This window comes from Leopardus geoffroyi, chromosome X (genome assembly GCF_018350155.1).
Source record: "Leopardus geoffroyi isolate Oge1 chromosome X, O.geoffroyi_Oge1_pat1.0, whole genome shotgun sequence".
Classification (NCBI taxonomy): Eukaryota; Metazoa; Chordata; class Mammalia; order Carnivora; family Felidae; genus Leopardus; species Leopardus geoffroyi.
The window spans coordinates 47,588,639-47,616,390 of record NC_059343.1 but is presented as its reverse complement, the minus strand read 5'-3'; the positions used below and the strand labels follow the sequence as shown (position 1 = coordinate 47,616,390).

The window sequence follows — 27,752 nt, the reverse complement described above, 5'->3', positions numbered from 1 at the left end:
AGGCATTTAATCAGTGTTAAGGAGGCAGCACAATGCAGAGGAAAAAACCTACATGCGTTTTTTATCATATCTGGGTTCCAATTCTGGCACCTACTATGTCTTGGGTACATCCTAACAACTTCCTTAGCCTATCTTTCATATGAGGAGACTAACCCCTTACTGGAAGAGCTGTACTGAGGATTAAAGGAGTTAAGAGGTTTCCAGGGTTTGGTGCAGTGTGTGCTGAAGTAGTACTTAATTCTCTTTTTTGGCTGCCCCAGAATGCAGGAGTGGTCTGCACTTCCCCACCAATCAGCCTGCAGCCAAGGGCTCGCCAGTCCATCATGTGATTCTGCTCTTAGGATTTGAATAGGCAAATTAGGGGGTGACAGCATGAGGCAAGACTAAGATGTGGCTGTGGATCCAAAGATGATGTGGAAGTTTGGGGTAGAGGACAAAGACTGAAGTGATGTAACAGCCAATCCTTTCAAATCTGTTCCCAGTAGATTGCTGGGACAGATGTCATGTGCACAGCCCAAACTCTGGTAAAGATTGTTTATCTGCTGCCATCTACTCCAGTCCCTTTCTGAGGGCCCCTTGACACTATCTTTGTCTGATGGGGTAGGCTCTCCCAGAGCAGGTGGCTAATTATATTTTAATGGGGTATAGTGACTTCAACCAATGAACCCCTAATACAGCAGCTAATGGCACCAGATCCCTTTGAATGACAAATTCAGAATTCAAAGCTGGTGCCGGATGAGAAATGATCATGCAAGGGTTGGGCCCAGCCCGAGTGTCTCACTTCAGGGGATTCCTCCAACCCAATCTGCCTAGAAATGCCCGAATGTGTGACTTGCCCCCCCCCCCCACCGCCATGTAGCCACGCTACCAACAAGCATCCTATTTTCCCTTCATGTAAACAAGGTAGTGTTTACCACAGTCAGGCTTGTGTTCTCTTCTTCTCTCTATCCTATCCCCAGACCCTTCCACAGACAAGGCTCATCACTTCTCCCCCTACTGTCACTGCCACACAGAAGAGAATCTGCAGACTTGGTGGGAGGAAGATGAATAGCCTACAGCCCACCACAGGAATGGCTTGCCACTGAAATATGTTGCCAACTGATAAAGAAATCATCACCCTCCTAGGGACCACCAGGTTACCAAAAGCCTCACCTCTAGTTGCACATTTAGCTATTCAAGAGGGTTTTGTGAGGGTCAGTCTTCTAACCATCCTAACCTACAGGGTGGGGATAAACTGTTAGCATCAGGGATCTGCTGATAATTTTATTTCCCTTGAAAAACAGAGTAGGGGTTAAATAAAGAGTATTAGGTTTGCCAGCTCCGGCAACTTGGGGCTCTTTTTTCTTGAAAAATGGAGGGAACAGTGAGAAGGGGACATGGTGGGGGAGGAGTTCTTTTAATATGCAGGTGCTTCAGGGAGAAGCACACCATTTCATCTGTATTCCATCATCCCACTGGAACTGGTGCTTGGAGGGGAAAGGGGGGTGAGATTAGTCGATCAGTCACCAGCACTGTCATCAGCATTGCCAGAGAGGTCGAGGACAGACATCATGGAATCAGACAACTTGCTGGCGAGTTTATCTGCAGAAGGGAGAAATACAAGCAGTCACTTAATGGGTGGCTTGCCAGCAGGAGGGCCTGCCAGAGCTGGCCTATATCTATCTTGATCTACATCAAACTCCCAAACTGGCTCACTTACCCCCACCACTATACAAAACAACTGGGCGGTGGAGGGGGGGGGGTGTGTTGGCAGTCAATGCACAAGCTCACAGGTAGACTCATTTATCTACTTGTGAAATGATCACCCCAACATAGGGTCTATCTCAGAGTGTCAGACTCACTGGGCTCCAGGTATTTTTTTTTTCCTTTCTAGTATCAAAACAGCAATTTTCTTTTACTGTGTTGAGCTTAGCACTCTGCTACTACCGTTAAGGCTCTCACAGCAAAGGGGTAGCATAAAGTAGGGTCTTTGAGCCTGAATGCTCACCTCCCATCCTCCAGCCTCCAGCCTGTTCTTCAGGATTCCCCTCAGATAACATCTCCTCCAGGAAGCCTTCTCTGATCATCCCTACCCCACCACCATCTGGGTTAGGTTCACCAGGCTGGGTTAGGTTTCCCCACTCTTCTTTCTCTGTCTGTGACCAATGTCTGTTTTCTTATCTCTTCCTCACTCCCTTATAATAAGACCAGGAGTTCAAGGGTATTTCATCTCCAGATTCCCAGGACTCAGTGTGAAACCAGGCCAAGAGCAAAGAACTGGGCTTATGGGGTCAATAAATCCTAGGTTTACATCTTGGCTCCATCAAATCCTAGTTGTTTTACCTTGAGTATATCATTTAATGTCTCTGGGCCTGTTTCCTCACTTACCAAATCGGGATAAGGCTTGCAATGAGTTAGTGAAGATTAGTACAGCATGAAGACCTAAATTGGCCAACCACACAACAGACCACCATTAAAATGGAGGAAGTTCTTTTATGAATTTACATTACATATTAAATGGAAACATGATATGGCAAAACTGTGTGATCAGCTGACTAGCATCTGCATAGAAAAAGAGAATAAAAAATATATAGCTATTTGCCTGTGTACCTATCTCAGGAATGAGAAGAAATTAACTAGTCACCTCTGTGAGAAGCCCTAGATGACTAGGAGATTGGAAGGAGAGAAACATTTCACTGTATATCCTTTTGTACCTTTCATATTTTGAGTACATTGCCTACTGATAAAGTAAACATTATATATAATCTGTAAGTTCCGTAGAAAGCAGCTAATACATAAATGGTAGCTATTTGATACACAGACTAGGTTCTCCAAGTGTGGTTCCCAGAGGCACAACATCAGCATCCACCAGGAACCAGTTAGCAACACAAATTCTCAAGTGCTATGGCCAATATACTCAATCAGAAACTCTGGGGGTGGGTTCCAGTAATCTGTGTTTTAACAAGCCTTCCAGGTGATTCTAATAATAAGCTATAAAGTTTGACAACCACTGTGCTAATAGGTGAGCCTCCAAACCTATGCCCCCTAACCAGGGTTAGCCTTGCGCTGGACACATGTAAATGTTCGCTCAAGAGCCCCTAATCAAGGCCTAAGTGGGCATTTTTGGAGCATTGGGTAAGAGGGGTATGGTCAGGTGCCCCCACCAGTACGCTTCTGCATCTTCTTCTTATTCTTCAGGGCAAATGCCAGAGCCTGGCCCTGCTGCAGGGGGTCTGTCTCCATGATCCTCTGCAGCATTGGACGGCGGTCCACAGGGCAGATGTCCACAGTGCTATTATTCCTGGGGCGGTGGTCCACATTGCGTTTAGCCCACCCCATCTGATGACGGTTTGGATTGGTGCAATACCCAGTAAGATCTCCAATCTGGAGAGAGAGAGGGACAACAGTAAGGTCTGGGTCCTCCAAAGACTTCTGCAGAGGAGGCAGGGACAGATTTGCTTAAGAATAGGAATCCTGGGGTACCTGGGTGGCTCAGAGGGTTAAACATCTGACTCTTGATTTCGGTTCAGGTCAAGATCTCACGGTTTGTGTGTTTGGGCCCCATGTTGGGTTCTGCACTGAGAGTGCAGAGCCTGCTTAGGATTCTCTCTCTCCCTCTCTCTCTGTTCCTCCCTGCTTGTGTTCTCTCTCTCAAAATACATAAACTTAAAAAAGAACAGGTAGAACTAAGCTCCAAGTCTGGCTCTATCACAAACTAGAAGGTGCTTCAGTTAATCTCTCAGCTGCAGTTTGATCATCTGTCAAATGGGATAGACAATGGGTAGCTTGCATGGCTTTTACAAGAATAAAATTTAAAAAATGAGTTACTTGATTAATGACAATTGGTATTATGATGATTCCTTTTTTTTTTTTAACTCAAGTTAATTAACATACAGTGTAGTCGTGGTTTAAGGAGTAGAATCCAGCGGTTCATCTCTTATATATGACACCCAGTGCTCATCTCAACAAGTGCCCTCCTTAATGCCCATCACCCCTTTAACCCATCCCCCACCCACCTCCCTTCCAGCAATCCTCAGTTTGTTCTCTGTATTTGAGTCACCTGTGGTTTGCCTCCCTCTGCTTTTATCTTATTTTTTCTTCTCTTTCCCTATGTTCACCTGTTGTTTCTTAAATTCCACATGACTGAAATCATATTTGTCTTTCTCTGATTGACTTATTTTGCTTAACATAATACCCTCTAGTTCCATCCATGTTGTTGCAAATGGCAAGATTTCATTCTTTTCCTTTGCCAAGTAGTACTCCATTGTATCGGTTTTATCTATTCATCAGTTGATGAAAATTTGGGTTCTTTCCATAATTTGGCTATTGTCAATGGTGCTGCTATAAACATTAGGGTACATGTGTCCCTTCAAATCAGCATTTTTGTATCCTTTGGATAAATACCTAGCAGTGCAATTGCTGGGTCATAGGGTAGTTCTATTTTTAATTTTTTGAGGAATCTCCATACTGTTTTCCAGAGTGGCTGCACCAGTTTGCATTCGCACCAGTAGTGCAAAAGGGTTCCCCCTTTTTCCACATCCTTGCCAACATCTGTTGTTCCCTGAGTTAATTTTAGCCACTCTGCCAGATGTGAGGTGATATCTCATTATGGTTTTTATTTGTATTTCCCTATGATGAGTGATACTGAACATCTTTTCATGTGTGTATATATATATACACACACATACACGTATTAACTCATTTAATCCTTGTAACAATGCTATGACAAACAAGGCACCTAAGGTCACACAACTAGTAAATAGTGGAATAAATACGAACCCTAGCAGTCACGCTTATATGTATGTATGACTACTCACCTCCCTATAGTGGAGAAAAGGCAAGACTACCAAACTACACAATTCTGGGGTTGCAGCCGGGGGCACCATTCACAATATAGCACATCTAAATGGTATCTCCCAGAGTTGTACAATGAAGTGGTCCTACTCAGGTTCCCTGAACCTGAGTCTGAAACCTGTAGCATAGAGTGGGGAACTACTATAGGTCCCTGAGGAAAAATGGTATGTCCTGGGGCTTATGGGCTCATTAAGAAGTATTACCAAAGGATGGCCTTAAACACACAACTTTACACTGGTTTTCCTGTAAGCACCAGGGGAATGTTTAAAATTGTGTGAGGATGAGAATGGCGTGATTCCTGCCACTACCTCAGTGCAGGCCTCATCATCTCTTATAGAATACAGATGACAGTTTCCTTCCTTAAACCCCTGCCTCCACCCTGCTCCCTTTCTTTCTAACCTGATTTTTATTCTGGCCACCAGAGTGATACCCATAGTACACAAACCTAACCACGCCACTTCTTTGCTTAAGAAACCCTTCCAGATGGTATGTAGCCATCAAAAAGAAAGGACAGCTCTTTAAGTAATCATGTGAAACAATCTACAAGATGATTTTGTAAGTGACATAAGCAAAATATGGAATAATATAAATACTATGCTATTATTTGAACTAAAACAGATCTCTGTATCTCCTTACACATATATATGTGTGTGCATAAAGATGGAATAGCTATGAAAGGACATTCAAGTCTGTCACCAAGGAGGGGACAAGGTAGCTGGGAGACAGATGCCAGAGAAACTTTTCACTGCATACCCTTTAGTACCTTTTAAATTTTATGCCATGTACACATATTACCTAGTCGAAATATAAATGTTAAGAAACGGTCCGTGGGTTCAAGCCTCGCGTCGGGCTCTGTGCTGACAGCTCAGAGCCTGGACCCTGTTTCGGATTCTGTGTCTCCCTCTCTCTCTGCCCCTCCCCTGTTCATGCTCTGTCTCTCTCTGTCTCAAAAATAAATAAACGTTAAAAAAAATTAAAAAAAAAATAAATGTAAGGAAAAGATATTTTAAATAAAATCAGAAAAAAAGGAAAATGCTTTGACAGAAAAAAATAACCAACTTTCAGTGTTTTCCTAATACCCATGGCTTAAAGTCAAACTCAAGGACTGCTGTAATCTGATTCCAGATTCATCTTTCCTTGCCTCCATTCTCATTCCAACCACTCTGCACCACAAACGATTTCCCTAAAACACCACACTATCTCCTTTTTGGGCCTCGGCATAAGCACTGGCTGAGCTCCTAGCCATCGGCTGCTGCCCCCCACCCCCTGCCACTTGCCCAGAGAATTCCTCAGCCTCCAAGAGGTGACGCAAGCATCAAGGCCTCCAGCAAGACTTCCTTGATTCACAAGTAGCATAGTTACAGCCCTCAGATCCATGCTTTCCCAACCTCTGCCCCCACCTCTAGACTGTGTGTCTCCCATAACAGTACAGATGTCTGTATCTAAAACTCACTAAACTGCGACCTCTCAAAGGGCAGAGATAGGAGGACTAGCAGAAGAAGCTGAAAAGAGCCTCCAGGAGTCATAGCATGGCATATTGACTTGATCATGTAGGTGCTGGGGAGCCGTAACAGGGGAGGTGACATGGTCAGACTGGGCCATTAGAAACCATGGGACATATGTCCAAGTGAGAAAAGGTTAGAAGCTTAGACTAGGGTTATAGAATGGGTAGGGATCAAAAGAAGCTGATAGTTTCTCAAGAGACTTAGGAGAGAGAGGCCATAAGACTTACTGACTGTATGGGACACTGGATGCTAGTTGGAGAGAAGAGTCAAGGATAACCAGGTTTTCAACTTGAACAACTGGGTGGCCAAATGGGGATACTTATTCTCTAGGCTGGAGCCAGGCAGGCAAAGCTCCTTGAGAGAATATGCCTCTTCCTTGGACCTGCCATTGTCTGGCAAAGGATGCACACCACCTGACACCCAGGGAGCCCACAGGAAGTGAATGAATGACCTACATCTCCCCACCATTATAGGAAAACCTTGTGGGAGCCAAGCAGAAGGGACCAACCACTTCCCAGAGCCCTGGGTAGAGGAGAGGGTTGCTATGAATAAAGAGGACGGGTACCTTATACACGGTGGTTTTATTTTCCATGGCATCTGCTATTTTCATCATCGGAGAATGGAGCCACTTGATCTCCATTTCAAGCGGGTCCACATCACCCAACAGTTCATCTGATTCTCCAGTGGCCAAGCCTTTAACACAACCAAAACCACTGTCAGGGCCCTAGCTCCTTCCTGTGGCCAGCCCCCTGATCCCCACTGATCAGGCCTCAGTGGAAAGGATATGTGGACACTGCCCAAGGGAGTTGGAAAGGAAGACTCTTTCATTTCTGCTGGGAGGACACATGTCAAAGGATTAAAGGCATGTGAGGGTTAAATTCACCTGCTGGGAGCTATTCTTGGAGCCTTACCTTCCTCATCTGGAAAATGAGAATACCACAAGTCTATGACATAAGGCTGCTGTCACAGCAGAGGATGCCTGAAATGCACTGGTCTGAGACACTGCTCAGTAAATGGCAGCCACTGGGTTTCCCTCCCTAGGACCAGGCCTCTCTCCCCCTCGCTCTGGCCCCTTGCCTGGAGTTGGTCTCCACTGAAAACCATTAATGTAACCCATTGCCCTGGGCCCACATTATCCCACCTACTTCTAAACTTTGCCCCTATCCCTTTCCTCTAATCCCTACTCACTCTTCAAGATACAACACTAGGACCAGCTCCTCTAGGAAACTCTCACCATTAATTTCTCCCTCTCCTCAATTTCCCAGACCTCAATATTTTGCCAAAGCACATTCTCAGTGATGGAGCCCCTTTTGCCCTCACATGCAGCCAGGGTCAAGCATCATCATAAGAACGTGAGCTCTAATTCTCCCCCAACTGCCCACTTGGTAGAAGAGGGAAGTAAAGTTCTGAAAGGGAATGGACATGCCTAAAGCCACATGGAGAATAAACTCTAGAGAAAGCAAGTCTCCTTGTCCTCATCTAAACTCCAAGGACACTAAAAGGCCCAGAGAAGGAAAGCAAGTGGCCCTCAAGAGAAACAGAGAAACCAGAAGGCAGGCCAGCTAGCGCTTTTTCCACTACCCCAGACAGGTCCAGAGAACACTGGGCACCTTTCCTAGGTGAGATAGAGATGGGGGGGAGGAGCCATAAGCCAAGTTTGCAAATAGTAGTGTCTGAAAAGAACAAACTTCCTACAGAAATTTCTGAAAGCCACACCTCTGAATCCCAGCAAATGATCATCTTAATAACACCTAATACTCACCAAGCATGTACTATAAGCCAGGCACTGCTCCAAGTGTTTTTACATATTAAGTAAGTCTTCACGAACAACTTATCAGGTGAGTGCCACTGTCCCCATTTTACAGATGATGTCATTGAGACATGGAAAAATTAAGTAACTTATGAAGCATCACACAGCTAGCAAGAAACAAAACTTGGATTTGAATCCAGTCAATCCATTTTTTAACCACTTAGCTACACTGGGCTAGGACTGTCTTAGACCACAGGGCAGAAGAGCTACTTTAAATGCCACCTCTGCCTGCCATTGACCGGGCACCATTCAGCAAGTATCACCTTTCTGTGACTCAGATGTCTCCCTGCCAATGGGGGTAAGAATGAAAATCTAGGAATGGACATGCAATGGCTGAGGCAAAGCCTAGGGCAACAAGAGAGAAGGGGTTTTGCATAGGAGTGTCTTAGTCCATTCCAGGTCCCAAGAGATAGGGAAAGGACCCTCATATTTCCTGAGCACCCCACTGTGTACATAGTACTTTGCTGACTTTTTTCCTATCTACCAAAAGACCACAACCACCCCCATGGTCCAGATTAGAACTCTCCACCTTGTGGGAGAAAACATTAAGCTTAGAGTTGGTTAAACAATTTTCTCAAAGCCAGAGTAGGGCCAGGGCAGGGGCGGGGATCAAACATGGGATTTGTTGTTGGGTCTGTGTGGCTCCCACCCAGGGCAAGACAAAGTGCTGGGCAGGCCATTCCACTTGCCCCCACTTACATTCCATGGTATCTTCATTGGCCTGCTCGGTATCCTCAATGTCAAAGACTTCAGTCATCTCCTTAATGATCTCAGCACTGAGATGAGCAGGCAAAGTGTGGGTGGCAGGTGGCAGTGTATAGAAGCTGATCTTCCCACTGCATTGGGAGGTGGGAGGAAATTGGTGATGTCATTAAGAGAACAAATGACCAAAAAGAGGATGAGTTCCCAAGTCAGAAACAATGAGGAACAACAAGAAAACCCACAGTAGCTTCAGAACAACAAGTTGAGTTTCTGGATAACCACTGGCCATAAATTCCTGATCAGAACATGACCTGGTGCCTCAGCCTTCCCCTGCCCTAGGACCCAGGATGTCATGCTGCCCATCACTAAACACAGATGCACCCCTTTGTGGAGCATGACTCTCAGCAGGTCTCACCCTGACACCTAGCCTCCTCCTCACCTCACCCAGTCAGCCAAAACAGCTTTGGCTGCCTGTTCCTGACTGTATACGCCTCCCTTCTTCTTCTTCCCCAGGCGGTGAGCCACCGCAGTCAGAAAGTGCTCAGTGGTCTGGAACCCAGAGATGCCATAATAGCTGGAAATCTGGTGAAGAAAGAAGGAAGAGAAACAATGAGGAAAATTGAGGCCCTTGGAGTGAGGCAGGGTATGAGCTAGAGCCTTCTGTACCTCCTCCATGTTACAGCGCTGCAGGATGGTCTCTACTGGGGTCACAGGGTCTGCCAACTTCTGTACATGGATGCAGTTGCGCAGGATGGTGCCCACCTCTGAGTTTGGTCCTGTGACAATGCCTGGGGCATCCAGCAGCCTGATGAACTTGTCCAGATAGACCTCCTGCATGAACCTAGGACAGAAAAGAGATAAGAGAGAACACAAGACACTGATGAGCAGGGATGTGTCTGGTATCCTCTAGGCCCCAGGCACACAGCTGGGAGAGGGATGAGGGGAAGATAGCATACAGATTAAGATGAAGAGATGTGGGGCTGGGGCTCTGCAGCCTACAAACCTGGGACTAATTCTAGTCTAGTCCCTGGCAGTGAAGACTAAGCTGTAGGACCATGGATAAGCTTCTGACTCTCTGAGTCTCTGTTGCTTCATCAAAGAAATAGAGTTGCTTATCTGTAGCCCAATCTTGCATGGCTGCTAAGAAACTTAAAGGAGCTAAAGGGGAAAGCATCCAGCTCAGTACCTGGCCCACACCAAGGGCTGTTAGTGAGACTCCCATGCCCAGAGGAAGAATCAGAGACTGGGCCAAGATAAGGAAAGAGGCAGGGGCTGAAGTCATGGGAGATGGAGGAATGGTAGGGTCAAGGAGCTGTGGAGTCAGGGAGCAGGCAGGTGCTTACTTGGTGACCCCAGGAACAGCTCCCACACTGCATGCACGGCTGCGTTTCAGGCTATTGATCAGGCTGCTCTTCCCAACATTGGGAAGGCCTATAAAGGAACAACAGATGGCTCAGGGCAGGAAAGGCCCTCAGGAACACTTGGGCCAGCCTGTGTCCAGGCAGGAACAATGACCAAGCCATGGGGAAGCCAAAAACAGGGCCTGGCCTCCTGCCTTCCCATCCCAGGCCCTGGCCAAGCCCCAACATGGCCTTCCTAACCCTTTCCTCCATTTGTGACCATACTGGGTAAACATGTCACTCTCTAGATGTGACACTCACCTCCCACCTACAACCAGCTTGGGAAAGGTGCTCAATGCAAGGCCTCTGTAACATGATCCAACAGAAGGCAGATATCAGGACATGTCCGTGAAACAGAGAACCATCTGTCCTGGTGTAAATTCACCTGATGGGGAATGGGAGGGCCCTCCCCAGATGTCAGTCTCTCAGTGCAACTGTCTGCCTGTGGTGCATGTTTTTCTGTTCAAGCATCTGTGAGCACCTCTAGGCCTGTGGATGTCTTTGTGTGCTACTCCCTCACCAGGTCTCTCATTCTCACCATTATCTTTCTCTGTGTGCTAGAATTTATACGCAGATCACTCTCTCATGGATGTGCCTATGTGTATGTACTCCTCATACATAGAAGTCTGTACATCAATGTGTGTGTGTGCGCGCGCACACACACACACACACACACGCATATCTCGGTTGTCCTCATTCTAAATGTTACTATTTACTTTTCCATTTTTACTTTCTCCCACTCAGTCTTTTTCTCTATCATATATGTCTTTCTTTGTGTATCTCTATCTAAACACCTATTTCTCTGCTGATTTATCTCCTTATCTCTCATTCTAGCCATTGTCCTTTCTGGTTGTCCTCACCCCACCAATTCTGCCTTTTTTTAATTCCCTCTATGCCAACTTCTCCCAGTCTCTTTTGGTGTTCCTTCTCTCCATGGGCTTGTCTCTGTATATCCCTCTGTACGTGTTTCACTATGTCTTCTTCTGTCTCCCTGTCTACATCCCTAACCCCTCTCTCTATCTTTATTTCTCTATGAATATACATCTATCTCATCATAGACATGTTTGTATATTTGTCTCCTTCTATGACTGGATATGTGACTGTGCCTGAGGGTTAAGTGTATCTGGGCACGTGTCTCTCTGCGCCTCTATTCGTTTTGCAGGGAGCAAAGTTGGGATGAGTGTGTAGGAAGAACTTGGTTTGCATATATTTTGCCTCTGGGTCTGGATATGTTTGCACAAGTATAGATCTGTACATGTATTTGTGGACCTGCATGTGTTCACAGGTGTGTGTGTGTGTGTGTGTGTGTGTGTGTGTGTGTGTGTGTTCCTCCATGTCTACTTCTTTGTTCCTGGCTCTTTCCATGTGTACCTCCCTCTCAGTCTCTATCCCTGTATCTGACTTTCTCATTCTTTCTTTGGTATGGAGGTCTGTCTCTCTAGATGCATGGAGTGTCTAGCCCTCTTATGTGTCTTTCTGCAGGTCTCTGTGCACATGTCTGTCTCTATGTTGCTTCTGGTATCTTTTTGTTTTCATTATCTCCCTCTCTCTACATGCCTCTGTCATTTAAATCCATCTTTCCTTTCTACTCCCCACCAATCCCACCCTTTCCCAGTTCTTTTTCTAGGTCTATTCAGGTCTGTATATCTATACCTTTTTCTCAGTGTCCAACTCTCTCCAATGTCTTTCTCTCTTGGCTTTACTTCCTCTCCCTGACAGTCTATCTCTTTTTCTCTCAATTTCCCTATTCTCTCCCCATCATCCTTCCTTTAGTGCCCTGGGTTCCATACAGGCCCAAGTTTGAGCATCAGCCTACCTTGCCTCACACAGGGTTGATCCCCACAAGTCCCTTTCCCTTATCTGGGCCTCAGTGTTCTTATCTGTAAAAGAGATATTTTCACCCCTCCCTCCCCCAACAGTTCTGGTAGGATGAGATGGCACCAACACCAAGCATAGCCCTGTGTATTTGGTCCATAGCTCTAATACTCAATGCATGGTGGTGATTCTGAGTATGCCTTCCTACATTCACCAATACATATCACAAATCACAAAACCCTTCCTGAACTGCTCCTCTCTTCCCCAGAAGGGTAACGTGAAGCTCCCAGAGTCCTTCACCCAGCAAACCCCCTGCCCAAGGAAGGAGCCTGAGCCCCATGACCTCCCTCTAGGCCTTACCCACAACACCCACACGAATATGGGTGCGCACTTCACCAAGGCGGCAATAATTCCCCAAAACCCTCATGAGGTTTTCAGCTCCAAAGCAGGCTTTGCTTTTCAGCAGTGACTCAGAGGCTTGATCCACTGGCACAGTGCAACGATTCTGGAAAATGAGGGGTTATTACAGAAGAGGCATCAGGTGGGAAATGTGGTCTGAGTCCAGATCTCCAGCTTTCAGTGAAACTTTCAGGGCCACCTCCCTGTGATCACCAAGATCCCCAAGGCTGAAACTGAGGGCTTCTCACACAGGTCCTGAATACCTGCCATTTGCCTGCTTGCACAAGGCCTCTTTCTCCACTGTCACTGCATCTTCAGTCTTCTCTGTCCCTCCCTCTCTCTAGACACACAGATCTCTTGCCTCCTTCAGCAGGGGAAAGATGGCATCCTGGCCTCTAGTCAAGCCAGGTTTGAATTCCAGCTCTGCCTCTCACAGGTGTGTGTGCATCAAATCCTGTTCCCCTTCTCTGGGCCTCAGTGCCCTCATCCACAAAACAGGTAAACTACCTTCCCTGCCTGTGCTGGCAAAATAGTGCCTGGCCCATAGCCTACTTTCCCTTGATCCCTCACATAGGACAAAGCCACTCCAGCCTCCAACTCCTTACTCCCGATGCCCTTCCATCTCTTCCTCTTTCCTTACTCACCCAACACAGCAATGCAAAATAGGAATTAAGCTAAATATCCATCAGTAAGAAATAGGTTAAGGAAATATATCCTTAAAGTGGAATACAAATGAAAGAGAGATGTCAGAAAAGGAAGCTCACCACGTTTTTTTGCCATAAAGAAGGCCAAAAATTATAAATGAGATATCAGGTTTCTCCCAAATGAGTAAAGATTAAAAGGTTTAATGATATCAAATGTTGGAAAGGATGTAGGGAAATAAGCCCTCACACATTCATCTACCCCAGTGGTAGGTAGATAAATTGGTATAGCCACTAGAAGAGAGGCAATTTGTCAGTGTCTGGGAAAATGTAAAATACATAAAGTATATGACCTAGCCATTCCACCTCTTAGTACCCAACCTATACAAACACTCACCCACCAGCCAAGATAACATGTGCAAGGGTGTGTGTTAAAGTACTGCTTAGAATGATTAAAAATTAGAAACTAACTTTATTTAGCATAAGAAAAGTACACCTCTACAAAAAATTTGCCACAAAAAAAAGCAAGCCCCAGGATGACACATATGAATGACACTTCCAAACACTTCCTTCTCTATTTCTCTCTCTATATACATCTACATATATATAAAACAAAGAAAAACATCTGAAAAAACAGCCACCAAGCTAACAATGGTGGTTACCTCTGGGTATGGATAAAGGAAATTGGAATTAAGGATACTGGTGAAAATTTACTTAAGCTGTCTATAATTGCTTTTATTTTTTCTACTTTAGGAAATTCTGCACCTAGTGCAAAACTGAAAACACGTCCCACAACACTCAGTTTCTCTCCTCAGAAGCAACCATGTTACTATAATACTTTAACATTTTACAACAAAACTGTGTTTCTGTGTTAATGATATAATTAGAAAGTAGTGTGATTTGTGTCAAACAGAAAAATGGAGACATTTTTTTAAAAGTTAACAAATAGTTAGCTATATTTTCCAAATTTTCTAGGGACAGTATGTATTATCCTTATATGTGGGGAAAAAAAGACTTTCCAAAAATCTAAAATATAGAAAGGAGTAAAGTGAAACAAATATTAAAAAGTCATCTAGTAAAAGCAAAAAGCTCAAAGTTGAGGCCCAATTCAATTACTAAAGGGCTGGAAGCCACAGTCCAAGTTATGACCCTCCAACCCTGGCCCCAGGCTACCCTGAAAGAGGCTAAATGCCCCTAGCTCCAGCTTACCAGGTTTTTGACCTGATGTTGTGTGCTGGCCTTGAAAGCCACCGTTGGCAGCTCATTCCGAAGGTAATCAAGCCACTTCTCCACAACCTCTTTGGGGACCAAGTCTGGGGAAAATAGAAAAACATAAGACTTAGTAAGGAGAACATCACTTTAATGGCTCACTCCAAATATACATCCACCCACACCAAGGCTAGGCCCACCTCCTGCCAACAGATGTCTCTCCCTCACCCTACCAGTATCTGTCCAGTTCCCAGGTTAGAATTAGAAAGGACAATTTACTCTAGGGGACCAGTTGGCCCTCCCTGAGGAGACCTCTGTCCCTTAGGGAAAAGGGGCAAATTAACTGTTTGGTCCCAGATGCCTTCCTTCCAAGCAAGGCTTCCTGAAGATTGTGTTTCCCATCCTCTCTGTGGATCATTCTAGGTTGGGCCAAATGTCAAGAATAACTCTGAAGAGAAGATGGCTACCATTTGTGGAGTACTAACCATGCATATACCAAGCATTTTATCATGAATTCTCACAACAACCCTATGAGGCTGGAACAATCACAGCCCACTATACAGCTAGAGAAATGGAAGCTCTCAGGTGACATGACTTGTCCAAGATCCTAGTGAAAATGACAGTACAACTGAGATAAGACTCAGATCTCAGTGACTCTTGAGTCCATGTGATCTTGTGCCCTAGTCTTTGGGTTCCAGCTTAGGGTAGATAGGAACTCTCCCAACTTCTGTTATACGGTGTGTGTGTGTGTGTGTGTGTGTGTGTGTGTGTGTGTGTGTGTATCTTTCAACAATTAACTTTACCTTTCGGATTCCCGGCTTTAAAAACTGGATAAGAATTCCTACTTTGCAAAACTGTTATAACTACCCTTGAGTTGCTGAGTCTCAGGGTCTGGTTGGAGCTAGTCTTTCAAGGTTTGGTCCCTGCCCTGCCTTATCCAATTCTGCCCAACACCTACCAATCTTGTTCAAGACCAGGACCAGCTTCTTGTTGCCTTCTGCCTGCAGGACAGCCTCCTCCATTTGGAAACAGCGACAGCCCAATGGGTCTCTGGCATCCAGGACTTCCAGAATCACATCAGAGTATTCCACCACCTTCAGAGCAGAGGACAGAGGATGAAGGCAAGGAAAGCATTGGGTATCAATCACAAAGGCCCAGGAAAGAAAAGGTCTCCGTCTCAGTCAGGAAAAACAGAAATGGAGAAGAGATGGGACAGGATTGGTGCCCTCCCTAAAGAGCCTTAAGAAATGGGTCCCAATACCTTACGGAACTCCTTGTAATAAGCCTTCCTTGTAGCCTCATCATCCAATTGAGGAAACATATTTAATTCCTGCAAAACTTCCTCCTAAAGGGAAAAAAACAGAGAGAGAACGGTCCAGGGAAGAAAGAGGGAGTGAAAGTCAGGTCTTCGGAAACCATGACAGGCTGAGGGAGCCATGGGAATGCCAGCCCACCAAAGAGTAACTCTGACTAGCCAATAAAGCTGGGAACTGGAAGAATGGATAGAGCTACATGGTGCATGTATGTGCCTGTGTGTAAGTATGTGCTCAAGTACTAGCTAGAGACCTGAGTATGCATCTGTGTATGTAAGGAAAGAATGTGAGAGGGAGGTATAAGTGAGAAAAACAACCTGTGGGGGGAACATGGGATGGAAGAGGCAAAATATGCACTTTATGTTAGAAAAGGAACTTTGAATTGGAAAGTGCATATTCTGTGAGATGAGAATACATGCCAAAAGGGCAGTAAGAAGTCCAAGAAGGAAGATGGCACCCCCCTCACACGCACTTTTCTGTTAACACTTCCTTCACACTTATACCTTCTCTCCCCCACTGTCCCCTGGTCTTAGGTCTCCCTTCTCCTACTCCCAACCCCATATTTGGGTTCCAGCTTAGGGGTTTTCCAGTCACAGATAAGGTTCGAAATGGCCATCTGCCTCCCTCTCATCCCTCCCTTCTTCCCTTTCCACAGTTTCCCATCTTCACTGCACTAATTCCCTACTTCCCCTCCAACAATCTCACATCCTCCTTCTTTCCCTTTCAAGATGCTTCTGAGCAAACCCAAACCAGTCTGACCCAGAAGCAAAGGCTGCTCTCTTACCTTGTGCTCAAACTCCTCCTGGCGTTGCAGGGCATCCTGACAATAGCTCTCGATTGTCCTACGTCTGTGCCTCTCTTGCTCCCGTGCAGCCTGTTGCTTCTCCCTCATCTCTTCAACCTAACAAGTGAACACACACCAGGACTACAGCTGACTAGATCTGTAGCCTAATGGAGGGATAGGAGACCTCAAATAACAGGGAGCAGGTGACAGAGGGAAGAAACAGTGTTGATATGGCAGAGGTAGGAGAAACAGGGATACAGGGAGAAAACAGATATAACAGCAGGGGATAAGGGGCTTGAGAGAAAGGAAACAAGAGATGAAGGAAGGGAAAGTGTGGCAGAGAACAAAAGAAAGAGGGCATGTGAAGCTGAGAATGTGTTCTGGGAAAAGGGAACCAATTAAGACCAGAGGGAGAAAAGAGGACAAGCTCCTGGGATGCTCCATCATTTAAAGAGCAAGAAAATGAAGCAGCAGCCAAGGAGACTGGAAAAGAGGAAGGAAGACATCTAGGAGAGTGAAATGACAAGAAAGTCAAAGGGAGGGTGTTTCAAAGAAAGCATGGTCTCAAATCCTGAGAATTCAAATGAGATGACAGAAGGAAACTATCCATGAGTGTGATGTCAGAGAATGAGCAGACAGTGAGGCTGACAGGATTCAGTGGAGCAGCAGGGCAACAATGGACTGGGAGGTGAGCAAATGGAGACACTTAAATCAAGTATCAAAGTGACTACCTTCTCTTCTTTATTCTGCAAACAGCCTCAACAACCCTAACAACTCTGGTCTTTGCCCTTCCCTTCACCACTTCTGTGGACCTGGCAGTCAGGACAGGCCCTCTCTCTCCCCCAAGGTCAAGGGCTTACCCTCTTCTTCTTTAATTCAGCCTCCCGACCGGCATGATCATTGGAGTGAACAAACTGGGGAGCAGAGGCTACTTTGGAAGCTGCTTTCTTTCCATTCTGCTTTGTAGGCTGGTCACCGCACAAGAGGAAACAATCAAACAGAGCTAATGAATCCATGGAAATCACCCATCCTGGAGGGTTGCTCAAAAGTAAGCAAAAAGAAAGGCTCCTTTCCCACAGGTCTGCCCATCTGGCTCGAGAGAGACCCTCCCTCTCCTAGGCGGGGATTGACTGAGGAACCCCAGGAAAGGTGGAGACAAATGGAAAAGTTTCCCAATTAAAGGCCAAGAGAAATGCTAAGTAGCTCTCAAAGTGTGGTTCTTGGACCACAGCAGTGATATAACCTCGGAACTTGTTATAAATGTAAATTATGGAAGGCCATGACAGACCTACTGAATCAGAAACTCAAGGCTGGAGGCTAGCAATCTGTGTTTTAACCAGCCCTCCAGTTAATTACCCAAAACTAAAAAAGTGTGAGAACTTTAACACACTAAAATTTAAGAACACTGCTCTGGACCATCTTACTTGTCTACACCTTTCCTAGCAGGACCAGGATCTGGAGCCAAAGATTATATTTTGGCCTCCCTCCTCAACAAGAGCAATTGGGACTTGGGAACCAGACATACTCAAGTTCTAGCTGTGCTACCTTGAACCTAGGAACTTTCTCACTAAGGCTGTTTCCTCATCTTAAAAATGGAACAATGGCAATCCCTACACCAGGGTAACTCAAGCACAAAGCAGTACATGGCTTGTGGTGGAAACTTAATAAACGCTGACTCTGTACTGCAGCCAACCAGAGAGGGGGGAAAAGCCAGATCCTCTAATTCCAATGTGGTGCTCTATCTGGAATGATCCAACATCTACTGGCATTTGTAGGCCTCTTCCAGGGCAGGCAGTCCTGAACTACCCACAACAATGGGTATAGCTTACCTGAAGGTGGAGCCAACTTACCTTCTTGCAGCCTTTGGAACCTTTACCTGGTTTTTTATTTTCTACAAAAGAAAAAAAAAAGCCATTATTCACCTACCCAACATCTGTTTATACCTTAATCAAAGTCAAGTCACACTGGGAACCTAAGGAGGACTCAGATACCATGTCTGTCCAGGCTCAGAACAAGAAAGACATGAAGATGGCAGCAACAGGGTCAGAGGAAGTAATGGATAAAATATTTGAGGCATTATTTTAATGCAAACTGAAATAATGCTTATGGGAATTCTGTGAAAAGTGACCTGAGTGCATGCTTGTGACTCCTCTCTCTCCCCGAAGTTTTGGCTGGGGGGCAATTCACCAATTGCCACACCAATCTGAAGTTGGGCACTGACAGCATGGGAAGGTAATCTGAGGAGTCCCAGGTGGCTAAGCCAAGGCAGATACCCTCAGCACACAGGGAGAGAACTGCTCCTTCCTGCTGATCCTGCTCTGGCCATTACCTCCAAAAGGACTTACCCTATTTAGCCAAACTGAGGCCTCCGTTGGATATAAGGAAGCGAGAGCTCACCTTCTTCAATCACATCTAAACAAAGCCCAAAAACTTAAGAGGCCTCACCCTCTTCATGAGAAGTCCCATCTGTCATCCTCTTCACAGCTGGCCTCTTGAGAAACAATGGCTTCCTAATTCTTACCACCTGCAAGGGAGCTAAAGGAATTCCTAAAGGGGGAAGTTCTGGAAGGTCAGGATATATACAAACAAATATAGGGGCAGCTTGGGATTACCAGAGAGAGGCTCCCCAATCACATAAGGTGGTTCACACCAAAGCAGAGTTAACAAAGGAAACAGAGAATTTAATACTATTGTAAATTCTTTTTTTTTTTTCAACGTTTATTTATTTTTGGGACAGAGAGAGACAGAGCATGAACGGGGGAGGGGCAGAGAGAGAGGGAGACACAGAATCGGAAACAGGCTCCAGGCTCTGAGCCATCAGCCCAGAGCCTGACGCGGGGCTCGAACTCACGGACCGCGAGATCGTGACCTGGCTGAAGTCAGACGCTTAACCGACTGCGCCACCCAGGCACCCCAATACTATTGTAAATTCTTAAGGAGATTCAAGAAGATACTTCAAAAGAACTGTAAGAAAAAAAATTCCCAAAATTTAATATTAAATAAAAATTCAATAGATGTAGTGAAAAACAGCACAGACATCATTAACAACCAAACTAACAAGCTGGAAGATCAAGGGAAGAGCTTGCTTAAAACAAAACTCTAAAGAAATGGAAATTATGGGTAAAAATACAAAATGGAGAATAGACTCAGGAGAGCTAATATCTAAATAACAGGAGTTTCAGAATGAGAAAAAGGTATAAATGAGAGGCATTTGTTTTTTTTAAATGATAGATGAAAGTTCCTTAAATTGAAAATAGGCTTGAGGTTTCAGATTAGAAAGACTCATGAAGCACCAAGATTAACAAAAAAAGACACATCATAGGCATACTCTAATGAAATTTCTCAACTCCAAGGATAAAGAGAAAATCTTATAAACTTCAAAACAGGAGTTTCCAAAGAAGTGAAGAGAAGCAGACAGCCTTCTCAAATCTACAACTCTGAACATTTAAGACAGAAAAACAATTACAAAGTTCTGAAACAAGACACAAGCTGAATTCCTATACCTAACCTTCTTTTACATGAAGGTGAAAGACATTTTCAGATGTGCAAAGATTAGTAGCACCTGAATTCGTGTAAAACTATAGCTGACCCTTGAACAACACAAGTTTGAACTCCATGGATCCACTTATACAGATTTTTTATATAAATACAGTGCAGTACTGTAAATGTGTTTTCTCTTCCTTATGATTTTCTTAACATTTTCTTTCCTCTAGCTTCCTTTATTGGAAGAATACAGTACATAACACATTCAACAAAATACATGTTAATTGACTGTTATGTTACTGGTAAGGCTTCTGGTCAACAGTAGGCTATTAGTAGTGAAGTTCTGGGGGAATCAAAAGTTATGTGTGGATTTTTGACTGCATAGAGGCTTGAGGCCACTAACCCCCAAGTTGTTCAAGGGTAAACTATACTTGAGGAAGTAAACCAGTAAAAATAAAAATTAACTCAGATAAAGATCTCAAGCTAAAGGAAACAAATAATAGTGGGCAGAAAATCTATTAAAGCTTTAAGTTGAAAAAATAACAGAAAAACCATTAAATCTTTTAAAACGCTACTTATGTAGCTAAGAACTGTAACACATATTTAGAAAAGATTTTTAAAGTCCAGGAAGCATATCATAAGGAAATAGCTCAGCATCAAAGTATCAAATCATTTCAACAAAATCCTGGAATCAAGCAATAGGGGTTGGAAAAGCAAAATCATGAAAGCATGCTTAATGTCTTACTTTGGAAGGGCAGGATAAAAATAGTTATTATTTAATTTTGGTAAAGTGACAGAGATATTCAAGTTTAATTATGTTTGATATAAACATGAATGCAATTACTACCATAACCTTAATTACTGGTGGAGGATTTTTTTGAGCTTGAAAAGTAAATAAATAAGGGACTAAGAGGAAACAAACAAAAAATATAAAATAATATGGCAGAAATTAGACCAAACATATTAGTTACCATGATGAATGTTAATGGATCAAATTTCCCTGTAATAACAACAACAACAACAATAACAACAACAACAACAACAGACCTCAAGTCTCCTTTTCTTTCAAAGTACTCATGTTTCAATGAAAAGAATGTGAGGTTGGGAATGAACCAGGACTGGCCATTTTACTCAACAATTTCCATCTGCCTAACTTCCCTAGAAACTGGGGCCCTGTGCTGGATACAGGCACACAATAAAAGAAAATATATCACTTAGTGACGGGGAAAACATCTGCTTCAGAAGGGAGAAGGAAGGCAGGAAGAGAGAATGCAAAGTGAAGAAGAAAGGAAGGACACAGTCATCACTCACAGCACCGCAGCACTCAAGGAGCCATGGTTAACCTGTCTTGTAACAGCTTCAGAGAGAAAACAACTATCACTTTGTAGACAGCCAGAACCAGACCTAGATTTCCATTCTGGCTCAACAGCTACCTAGCTACATGACCCTGAAGAATTTTCTTAAGTCTCTGTAAGCCTCAACTTTTCCACCCACCACTACTTAAAGGCAGATCTCTCACCCTAATTCTTCCATCTCTCCTTGGAAACAATTCCCCAACCTTCTGCCTTAATGGAGACTCAGCTCTCCTGCTTCACCTTCCTACCTCTGGAAAGGTGGCTGTTGTTTCCTCAGGTACATGAATACTTTGTGGGCCAACAGGTGGAGGAGGTGTCCTCTGGACTCACCATTGCCAAACTAAAACTACTTCTCCTTCTTGTTAAAACAAAGAAATGAAAAAAAAGAGGGGGGAAACCCTGCTCTTTTTGAGACTGCTACTATCCCTGTCACCTATGAGTCACTTTTCCTCATTTATTGACACACCTGGCACATAGCTTTACTTTCAATCTGACTCCTGCCATCATCAACCTGGGTAACTTTGGTGACCCCAGGGCCCCTGCCAATATGGGTTTCACACTTCCTCGACATCCCCACTCCATGAAGTCACCTGCCTACCCACTGCAGTGGTGATGCCTATGATCATCATCTGTAACTGACTGGACTTCACATAGCAGTCTCAAACATCCCTCTCAGTCATCTTCAAGCTCATTTGTTCACCCCCTAGAGTCTTCCAAAGTGAAGTCTCCACTCTGTTCCTTATTCATCAGCCATACCCCTACCCTCCCTCCCTGCGCAGCACACATTCGTCTGTCATTACAATGGATTACATACCTGTGCCACCAGCCACAGGCAGCTATAAATCTTTTAATGTTTATTTATTTTTGAGAGAGACAGAGACATAATGCGAGTGGGTTAGGGGCAGACAGAGAGGGAGACACAGAATCCGAAGCAGCCTCCAGGCTCTGAGCTGTCAGCACAGAGGCCAACACGGGGCTCGAACTCACGAACTGTGAGCTCATGACCTTAGCCAAAGTCAGACACTCAACTGACTGAGCCACCCAGGTGCCCTGGCAGCTATAAATCTTTTAAATGACAAAACACATCCTCCTTTTTAATAACCATTCAAAAATGTACAATTAAAATTGTATTTAACCACTCCTTGTAGGGCTCCTCAATAACCTCCCCAGATTTAATCATTATCATTACCATTTGGGTCCAAGGTATGACTGAGAGCGAGGGTGGCTGCACCATGAGGCACCTCCCCTATCTTCCACTGCAGTCATTCCAGTTAGTATGATCATTACTTTAGCTGCAATTTACCAAAGTCTGTGTTTTGTGAATACATGTAAAGGTTTTGTTTAATATTCACCATTTTTCCCACTCAGGTAGAACAATATGATTGTTCTGTAACAGGTAATAAGTCATATGGTTCCAAACTAAAAAGGTGTATTTTGAAAGGTCTTCCACACTTGTCCCTAACCACTGCACTCTCCTCACTGCAACAAGAAACCACTTTATCAATGCAAATGCAAATATATATAATCTTATTTCCCCCCATTTGCTCCCACTGACAATAACATAGTATGTCCTCCTGTTGACAACTTGCTTTTTTCATTTAACAAATAAATATTGGAGATCTTTTCATCTAATATTTTTTCCATACAATATTCTCCATATATAATCTTTCCATATAATACTTCATTTATTTTTTATTATAATACTTCATTTCTTTTAAACTGCTAGGGTTCTTTTGTATGCATACACTCCATTTAACCAGCTAATTATTGTCCTTTCCATCAGTATCAATAATTTTATTATCATCTGGTATTTGATATTTTTTTTTTAATTTTTTTTAACGTTTATTTATTTTTGAGACAGAGAGAGACAGAGCATGAACAGGGGAGGGGCAAAGAGAGAGGGAGACACAGAATTGGAAGCAGGCTCCAGGCTCTGAGCCATCAGCCCAGAGCCCAACGTGGGGCTTGAACTCACGGACCGCGAGATCGTGACCTGAGCTGAAGTCGGATGCCCAACCGACTGAGCCACCCAGGCGCCCCTGGTATTTGATATTCTTAAAAGTATAATTAATTTTGTTCATTTTTCTTGTGTTGAAAAAAATTATTTACTTTTGGTATTCACATAACCACAGTCTGATTCTTGTTGAAATTTTTGTGTGATATATAAAGTAAATGTACTGAATTTTTTTTCACCAAGCCCACATAGGCAGGGCCACCATTCACACAGAATATGGGGTCACTGGGTTGCATAATTCTTGTCCAGTCTATAATGTCATTTTCTATGTGGACTACAGCAAGATAAAGGCAGGAAGCACAGAACCAAACCTGCCTTAATGCTCTTGCCTTCCCTCTTATAAGGGAGAGTCCATGCATCACATTTGTCTTCTCTCTCTAGGCTATAAAAGAATAGTGGTAGGAGGAAGAATTGAGTTAGCACACTGAGACATTCTAGTGCCTGGCACACAGTAAGTACCAAACAGCTATGCCTGGTCACGCTGGGTCCTTGGGACACAAAGATAAATGAAATGTGGGTGAGAAGTTAACAGCACAGTGTAGGAGACAGACTCGATCATACAGTGTCAATAGTTCCAGTTCCTGTGGGTGCAGATGGTAGAAACCAAGGGAGGAGCTTAATGGGAGAGCTTCCTAGAGGAAGTGATGTGTAAGTTGAAATCTGAAAAACAAGCAAGGATTATCCAGTTGAAGAATGAGGAAAAAGGGAGGAAAAGAGTCTCAAAGGCAGAAAGAACAACAATTTGTCTCCACTGTCTGGTATATACTACTATTCACCTCAGATCAAGTCACTTAACCTTGTTGAGCCTGTTTCCTCAACTGTAAAATAGGAATGGGGGATAAGGGGAACACTACCTCCAAGAAGTTGGTAAGACAACAATGATACCATACATAAAAGACAAGACTAAACATTTGGTATATTTGACACATAATGTTACACTAGTTTCAGGTGTACAACATAGTGATTCCACAAAACAAGTCTATGTCTATGCATTATGCTATGCTCAACACAAGCACAGCTACCATCTGTCACCATACAATGGTACTACAGTACCACTGACTATATTCCCTATACTGTACCTTTTAATTCCAGGACTTATTTATTCCATAACTGAAAGCCTGTATCTCTCACTCCCCTCACCTATTTTGCTCATCCCCTCATGCCATACTGAGCATTTTTTAAAAACAGAACTACCCTATGATCCAATAATCACATTTCAGAGTATTTACCCAAAAAATACAAAAACACTAATTCGAAAGGATACTTGCACCCCAATGTTTATAGCAGCATTATCTACAATACACTAGCCAAATTGTGGAAACAGCCCAAGTGTCCATCAACTGATGAATGGGTAAAGATGTAATGTATGTATACAATGGAATATTATTCAGCCATAAAAAAGAATGGAATCTTGCCATTTGTAAAAACATGGATGGAACTAGAGTATAATGCTAAGCAAAATAAGTCAGAGAAAGACAAATACCATATGATTTCACTCCTATGTAGAATTTCAGAAACAAAACAAATAAGCAAAGTTAAAAAAAAAAGAGACAAACCAAGAAATAGACTCTTGGGGCACCTGGGTGGCTCAGTTGGTTGAACGTCTGACGTCAGCTCAGGTCATGATCTCACAGTTCATGAGTTTGAGCCCCGCATTGGGCTCTGCACTGACAACACAGAGCCTGCTTCAGATCCTCCGTCTCCCTCTCTCTCTGCCCCTCCCCTGCTCTGTCTCTCTCTCAAAAATAAACACTAAAAAAAAAAAAGAAACAGACTCCTAACTAAGAGAATAAACTGATAGTTACCAGAGGGGAGGTGGGTTTGGAGCATGGGTGAAATAGGTGATGGGGATTAAGGAGTGTACTTGTCCTGGTAAGCACTGGGTGATATATAGAATTGTTAAATCACTGTATTGTACACCTGAAACTAATATAACCCTCAATGTTAGCTCTACTGGAATTAAAATTTTTAAAAGATAATAATTTTTTAAGTTGCCATGAAATACTACAAATATTCATTAAAGCTTAGCATTGAGAGGGGATAGTAAAAGAAACTCACTGTGTCTATGTTTCATCATGATGACTGACTTGAAAGCAGGTAGGTTCAAATCTGCAGGCTCTCGTCCTGTCAGAATGGAAGAAGAACCAATGTGAAGACAGAGAGGGGAACCACAATGCCACAAGCTCCCTTCTGAGCCCCCTGTAGGCAAAATGAAATGTTAAAGAACATGATAAGAAAGTCCTAACAACTAGAGGAACCAGAAGGGGCTATAATGGAGTTGGGGCCTGGTATAGCTGAATCTACACAGGGAAGGCAGCATCATACTACCCAAAAGGAGGCTATACCTAAACGCCTCTTCCTGGGTGGAGTCACTGCCTCGATGTATCAGATGGGGTCCTTGGCCCTCAATCCTCCATCCTGTAATATTATATACCCTAGTACTAAACTTCTCTATGCTGAGGGGAGAGGGTATACAAGGATGACCTGTTTCTGTATAGGATATTAATAGTACCTCTTTTCTCAAGTAGAGGGTTCTATGTCTGATCTACCCTGGAAGTGGGGGAAAGAGAGATACCAGAAGTCTACCCTAGGGAAAAGGGACCTCAGAACAATACTTTTAATCTGTGTTTATGTTATACTGAGGCCAAGAGGTCAGTGAAAAATCTTGGGGGCGGGGAATCTATACCTGCATGTATGGGTTGGGATCAGTTCCTTAGTGAATGGGGGTGAGGAGATGCCTTCTGTTGTTCTACTACGGGGTGCAGAGCAACTGGGAAAACCAGCACAGTGGTTGTGTGCATCTCTGGTGCATGGGAAAGAAGTGAAGGGCTGTATATTTGTAAGTGGTCAGGGAGAAGTCCTGGGTCTCTTTGCCCTGCGGAGGGCTGGGGTGAGGGGAAAATGATGTGCCTGTTTCCACTACACGGTGACATTAGTTGCCACACTAATGAAGGGGGGGAATCATGCAGCTTTGCATGAATGGGGTCTGCACTTTGCCTGTAGTGAGCTATTCCGGACCCTTCCATGGGAGGTGGGATGGGGGACGATGTGTTTATCTTTTAAATGGGTTGAAGTCAGCATTGTGCTAACACTGAAGGGAATAGGACCTCTAGTTCTCCGTACAGGAGTGGCGGGTAGGGACACAGCTGTAAGTTCAGTGGATCAGCCCTTACACTTTGGGCAGGCAGGGGTGTCTGCGTTTTTATCCTGGATGGAGAAAGAGATCTGAGCTCCTCCACCTTGGGTAAGGGGGGAGCCCATCTGGATCAAAGGTAGGATGATCAGTGATGTCATTGCCTCTCAACACTGCTGGGAGGGGGAGCTGCACCTCTCTGCTCCCTTGGGGGTCTCTCCTTGCTACATTTGGTGATTCTAAATCCTTGAGGGAAGAGTAGGAGAGGGATGATCTCTCAAATCTGAGCCTCTCTAACAGGGGATGGGGGAAGGCAGGCACCAGGGGCAGATCTGACAGCATTCCTGGGTTATGGTCTGTTTCTCTTCGCGGCGGGGCATTTGGGGAGCTGGGCCATTACAAATTCGGTAAACCAGTGCCTCCTTATGGGGTGGGGGGAGGAGTCAAGTCTTATTTTCCACAATGGGGTCTCACTCTAGCCAAGGTGAGGAAGATCTGCGTGTTCTCTAAGGGCTGAGAGGTATGCCTCAAACCACTGAGGGGGGGTGATCTAACATCTCTGCAGTAGCGGGGGCGGGGCTTCTGCAACTGGTTACAAGGGGGCTAGGCAGGGAAGTCCCCCAGCTCTTCTACCTCGGTATATTAAACGTTTCTGAGCTCCCCTGTACTGGCGGTCCAGCCAGGGTAGGCGGGAGTGGACGTGTGCAGAGGGAGTAATACACCAAAGCCTCTGTCCAAGGGGAACTGTTGCATCAAGGCGGATCTGTGTGCCTTAGCGCCGGTAAAGGCCCGAGTCGCTCAGCTTTTGGGGGAGGGAGGTATGTCTCTATAACCGTGGGATCGATGTCGCCACACGGAGACGCCTGTCTACCCTGAAGGGGTGCAGAATGGAGCCTCGCTATCCTGAAGAGAGGAGGGCACTCGATGCTTCTCCACACAAGTGAGGTCTGTGACTTTCTACACAGTATGTCCAGGGCTCTACATCTGCCTAGATGGGGTGAGGCCGTGCCCCTCTACCCAGCAAGAGTGCATTTGGGCACATGCCCATGTGCGGAGCGATCCCTGTCCCTCACCTGGGCCCTTCTACCCTGGATGAGAGCTGGTTCTCTACCTCTCTATTTCAGAGTGGAGGACGCCTCTAGTTTCCACCTCAAATACACGAGCCTTAACGCGCGGCTGGCTGGGAGAGCGCTCACAACGAGAAAAGAGGAGAGTAGTCTCTTACCTCCACTTCCGGCGGGGATCAAAGAGGAGAGAACGGCACCACGATACGGTTGGTCGGCAGGCTGAGCTAACGCGGATAGGTTCCGACTTCCGGATCCCAGCCTTACGGCGCCTGTCCGCCCGCCTTGCTTC

The 27,752-nt window shown here is 44.6% G+C and overlaps 1 protein-coding gene across 7 annotated transcripts; it reads right to left on the bottom strand.

Annotated features, from left to right (window-relative positions):
• Positions 1 to 1,250: 1,250 nt before the first annotated feature.
• Positions 1,251 to 27,752, bottom strand: GNL3L (G protein nucleolar 3 like). 7 transcript variants are annotated; one of them, XM_045473229.1, is made up of 16 exons: positions 27,622 to 27,752; positions 25,322 to 25,387; positions 18,262 to 18,302; positions 17,272 to 17,379; positions 16,412 to 16,528; positions 15,576 to 15,659; positions 15,273 to 15,408; positions 14,315 to 14,418; positions 12,426 to 12,570; positions 10,194 to 10,281; positions 9,517 to 9,691; positions 9,290 to 9,432; positions 8,848 to 8,984; positions 6,904 to 7,031; positions 3,144 to 3,363; positions 1,251 to 1,581 (listed from the first exon to the last, which is right to left on the bottom strand). In XM_045473229.1, exons 2-16 carry the CDS (start codon positions 25,338 to 25,340, stop codon positions 1,499 to 1,501), a joined length of 1,728 nt encoding a protein of 575 aa, XP_045329185.1. In that variant the 5' UTR covers positions 25,341 to 25,387; positions 27,622 to 27,752; the 3' UTR covers positions 1,251 to 1,498. The 7 variants fall into 7 exon arrangements, with proteins under 7 accessions (XP_045329185.1, XP_045329184.1, XP_045329188.1 ...); XM_045473228.1 differs by having other exon boundaries at positions 25,322 to 25,462; positions 27,622 to 27,749; XM_045473232.1 differs by lacking the exon at positions 17,272 to 17,379 and having other exon boundaries at positions 25,322 to 25,462; positions 27,622 to 27,749.